The 4,768-nt window shown below is 45.6% G+C and overlaps 1 protein-coding gene across 1 annotated transcript; it reads left to right on the forward strand.

Moving 5' to 3' along the window:
* Positions 1–1,493: 1,493 nt before the first annotated feature.
* On the forward strand, positions 1,494–2,784 carry C27H21orf140 (chromosome 27 C21orf140 homolog). The gene is given in 3 exon segments (XM_087417822.1): positions 1,494–2,235; positions 2,686–2,756; positions 2,758–2,784. Coding segments are annotated over 3 exon segments (840 nt in total).
* Positions 2,785–4,768: the final 1,984 nt, after the last annotated feature.

The following is a 4,768-nucleotide window of genomic DNA, read 5'->3' on the forward strand; positions in this document are numbered from 1 at the left end:
GTACGGAGAAAGGTGGTAGCTGAGCAAAGGGACTCTGGGACCACCTTACCACTTCAGCCAGAGCAGCCACACTTCTGTTCTACATATTTGGCATCCATATCAAATTTGGTCTGAAAAATGGTTCCCACTACTAAAAGAAAAATCCCAAGAGAAAATGGCCACAAGTTAACCCAAACCCACTGATCTGAGAGAGGCAGTTTGGATGGCACATGCTTCATGTTAACTTTGCTAGGCTGGGGAAGTCTTACTGCTTGGGGTTGCCTCAGCTTGAGTCCCAAGAAAACCCTTGTGGGAGGAAAAATCCTCATCCATTCAACAGTTGGGCAAAGGATCTGATCAGTCATTTTTTTCCATGCCTTCATTTGAGGGAATCTATTATGCACATTTATGAAACATCTTTAACTCTGAGTAAGGGGACAAGAAAATACAAACAAAGGAAACTGAAGCAGCTGCTAGAGTTTGAAGCAAGCTGACATTTTGCATTGCGTATGTAAAATTAAACGTGTTTTCCAGATGGGGTATTGAATTAGCTCAAGAACTGGCAGCCCAAGGGAAAGGAGGTATGCAGGCTGACTTTCTTTTGCTATTTGCCATACCCTCTTCTGCCACCTGGAAAATTACTCTTGCTTGTGAAAGTGCACAGGCAGCTGGCATGAATTCTGTGCATACAAAGACTTATGCCATGCACACGTGCAGGCCTCACTGGACCTGTCATGGCTGTACGTCTGGTGCCTGGTTCTTAGTAAGTGCTCAGTAAATATGTTTAGAATGGATGGATGAATGCAAATATTCCTCTCCATCCTCATGAACCAAATGGAAAGGGGTCAGAAACTTAGGTCATCACTCTGAAAAGATTTTGTTATGGGCTGGATTGTGCCCCCCCCCACCCAATCATATGTTGAAGGGGTAAACCCCCCAGGACCTAAGAATGTGTCTGTATTTGGAGAGAGAGTCTCTAAAGAGCTGATTAAGGTAAAATGATGTCATACGGGTTGGCCCTAATCCAATAGGACTGGTGTCCTTGTAAGAAGAGATTAGGACAGAGACCTGCATGCGCACAGAGGAAAGGCCGTGTGAGGAACACAGGGAGCAGACAGCCATCTACAAGCCAAGGAGAGAGACCTCAGAAGAAACCAGACCTGCTGACACCTGGATCTTGGACTTCCAGCCTCTAGAACTGTGAGAAAAGAAAATTCTGTTGTTTAAGTAACCTACCCTGTGGTATTTTGTTATGGCAGCCCTAGAAAACTAACACAATTGCAATCTAGGCGATATCAAAGAAACATTTTATATGGATAGCATTTCCATTCTCACATCATATAAGCCACAAGGGAATCGTTCTGAGTATGTGTTCCATGATGCTGGGAAATCCAAAGTGTATCTCTGGGACTGGCCCCGCTGTAAGAAAGCCCTTTATGAGGTCATCATGCCACTCTGGCCAGATCTCCGCAGAGCGAGACATGCAAGCTTCTAAAGACACTTGAGGAGCCACCATGCCTCACTTTGCAAACCCTCTTTTAAGAAACATCATTGGCAGAAATCTATTTGACAGCATCAAGAGGAAGCAATGCCTCCAATATTTGAAAACCCTGAGAACACTGCAATATGATGGATTTAAGACCGTGTATTTTGGGGAAACCGACATCCCTGAAAGTCTTGTAACTGGGGAAGATTTCAGTGATGGATATTTCATGCAGACTCCAACGTGGTGTATTGTGCATGCTGGTGGTCGTCAAGGATGGGTGCCTTGGAAATATCGAATGTTCCTAAGAGATGAGTTATGCATCAAACAAGAAGACAGCCTCTTTTTCGAGTTCTGTGATGCAGCGAAGAAGGCCTACGGGAAGTGTGCCATTGTGGTCAAAGAAAGAAGGCTTCAGGATGAGATGAGGCCAAAGGAAGACAAAGAGTCCGAGGCCCAGGCCCATGTCCTATCGGTCACTAACTTAACAAGCATCATATGTTGCCCTGAGGTGGCCAAGTCCTGTGGTCACGAACTACTCTCTCTGCCTTCCTCTTACAATTACCTGAACCCTTTAGACTCAGCCTGGTCTTCTCTGAAATGGTTTATCATCAATAACAGAAAGGAGTTTTGTTTGCAGTCCATTGACAATGTCTATTCTTACCAGTATATACTTTTCAGCGATTTAATTAGCAAAGGGATTGACAGGATAAACCCAAGCAAATGGAAAACACTAACTAACAAAGTCCGGAGGTGGGAAAACTACTATCTTGGTAAATTTTCTTAATGGTCATTCCTCCAACAAGTGGTGGGATCGTGCCACAGGCATGGTCTTTAGCAACTGCATTGGGCTCGATTCTGGACCACTGCAGCCAAAGATACTCCAACATCGACCTCACAGGGATGCTGTGAGGACTGAGGTTGTTAAGGGTGTTGGCAAAATGCCTTAGGTTTACCGAATGTTTTATTAAAGCTTGTTGGTAAATTAGGGATCTTGACTTCCGTCTTGTTAAGGCCACTCAGGGCTATGTCAGTTGGAGGATTAGAGCTAACCTAGCCTAGAGGAGCTTGGCGGTGAGCAAAGCTAAAGGTTGTGTGGTCAAAATTTCAGTCTGAGGAACAAAGAGGACCAAGTGTGTAGTCACAAAAAAGTTGAAATTAAGTAGCGTGCCAACCAGTTTCAGCCCACCAATGTAATCCACAGGGAGCCAGCTTGCCATCAGCTGGAGATGTGGTCCCGACGGGGGCTGAACATGCTCTCTCCTTCCCACTGCTTGAAAGCAAGGCAGCAGAGGGTGAGCAAGAAGCATCCAAGGAGGTGAAACCCCATCCAGACCCTCCCAGGCTAGTTGGTGGTCCTAATAAGGAACCGGGAAAGCTATGGTGCAAATGGGATGTGGTGGGTGAACAGGTGGAGTGAACGGGGTCCTACAGAACCCACTTAGCCAATCCATCTCCCTTCCCAACCCCAAGAAGCCCAACAAGAGGTCATAGACCTTGTCATGGAGTTGCAACTTGGGACCCCGATAGCTGAGGCCTCTACAGCTGCTACAATAGCACCCTATTCCAGTCTGGAGCTACTGCTGATGTAGGTTGCAAGGATTTATGGGGATATTTTTCACTTTTATAGAAAAAGGCCTGCCTCCTATTAGACATATCATGAAGTGCACTCTTGTTCATATATGTTCAGGCAGTAATTTCACAATAGAAGTAATCCCTCCGGGGTGTGTCAAAAATAACTTCTGAACATTTCTGCCCAACTCCTAACAGACTTGCCCACTTATAAGATTACGAGGCCAGGTTCTTGCTGACCAAGTGCAGAAGGCATCAGATTCTTTGCTTGTCTCCCCATTGGCCGTGCTTTCCTCCTGAACCTCCCCAGATTATTCAGAAAAGCTTTGTCTAATGAAATAGATGTTCAATGCTTTTCAGCAACTAAGTGGTGGACTTCTGCAGTATTTTGCTATCATGCATTTTATCTGGGGATGAATTGCACCTACAACTGCCAACCTCTCAGAATCAGGCAGTGTCAATTGTTGCACATCCCACTTGATAGCCAACGTGCTGTATTAGCTTCTCGTGGCTGCTGTAACAAATTACCACAAACTTAGTGGCTTAAAACAACAGAAACTTATTCTCTCCCAGTTCTTGAGTTCTTAAGTCCAAAATCAGTTCCACTGAGCCAAAATCAAGGTGTCAGCTGGGCCACGCTCCCTCCAGGGGCTCTAAGGGACAATCCATTCCTTCCCTCTTCTAGCTTCTGGTGGCTGCTGGCATTCCCTGGCTTGTGGTCACATCACTCCAATCTCTGCTTCCCTGGCCACATGACATTCTCCTCTTCTGTGTCAAATCTCCCTCTTATAAGGAAGTTCGTGATTGCATTTAGGGCCCACTTGGATAATCCAGAATCTTCTCCCCATCTCTCAATCCTTAACTTAATCACATCTGCAAAGATTCTTTTTCCAAATAAGGTAACATTCACAGGGTCCAGGGATTAGGACCTGGGGACCATTATTCAGCTGCCCACAAGTGCTAAAGAAAATCTGCTTCTGCCAACTGAAATACTGCACTCCCCATTGGCAGTGAACCTGGTACGATAACTTTCATCTTGTGGGACATTTGTGTGGGCTTTTTCACTACCTGTGTCACATATGTTTTAGAATTTAAGTTCCTCGAGAGCAAGTAATAGGACTCAAACCTTCCTGGTGACTTCAATGCACTGGCCCCGTGCAGGCCCAAGTGTGGGTGGCCTGGGTTTGGGGACATGAGTGCATTTTGCCTCTATATCACATTTATCACAACCTACCCCAAGTTCTGTAGTAATAAGCACTCACAGCAACACCTGCTTAACTCATTTAGTCCTCACAGCAGCCTGTGATGTAGGAACTACTGTCTTCTCCATTTTTAGATGGGGTAAACTGAAGCACAGAGATTATGTAACTTGCTCCTGTGCAGAGGAGCTAAGGTTCAAATCCAGAGTTCACACTTAGAACCATTATTCACGCTGCCTCTCTACTAACGAGCAGCTCATTGCATCCTTATTACAACTCCATCAGGTCGGTTCTAGCATCTTCCCATTTTACAGATGAGGAAACTGAGACCTCGAGTGGTCACTCAGCCCGTCAGATTCTAAAGCCCATGAGCCTAACCACCAAGCCTGGCTTAATCATTGCAGCCCAGCTTTTTCCTTTTCACTCCCACAGTCCGCATGGCCTAAGGCCCACCTCTGACCTCAGATGAGACATCAGCTAGCAAAGTGGCCATCTCCACCTGGACACTGCAATGAAGAAAATGGTTTTCAACACA

Source organism: Ceratotherium simum, chromosome 27, assembly GCF_057802395.1.
Source record: "Ceratotherium simum simum isolate JZ-2026a chromosome 27, ASM5780239v1, whole genome shotgun sequence".
Taxonomy (NCBI): Eukaryota; Metazoa; Chordata; class Mammalia; order Perissodactyla; family Rhinocerotidae; genus Ceratotherium; species Ceratotherium simum.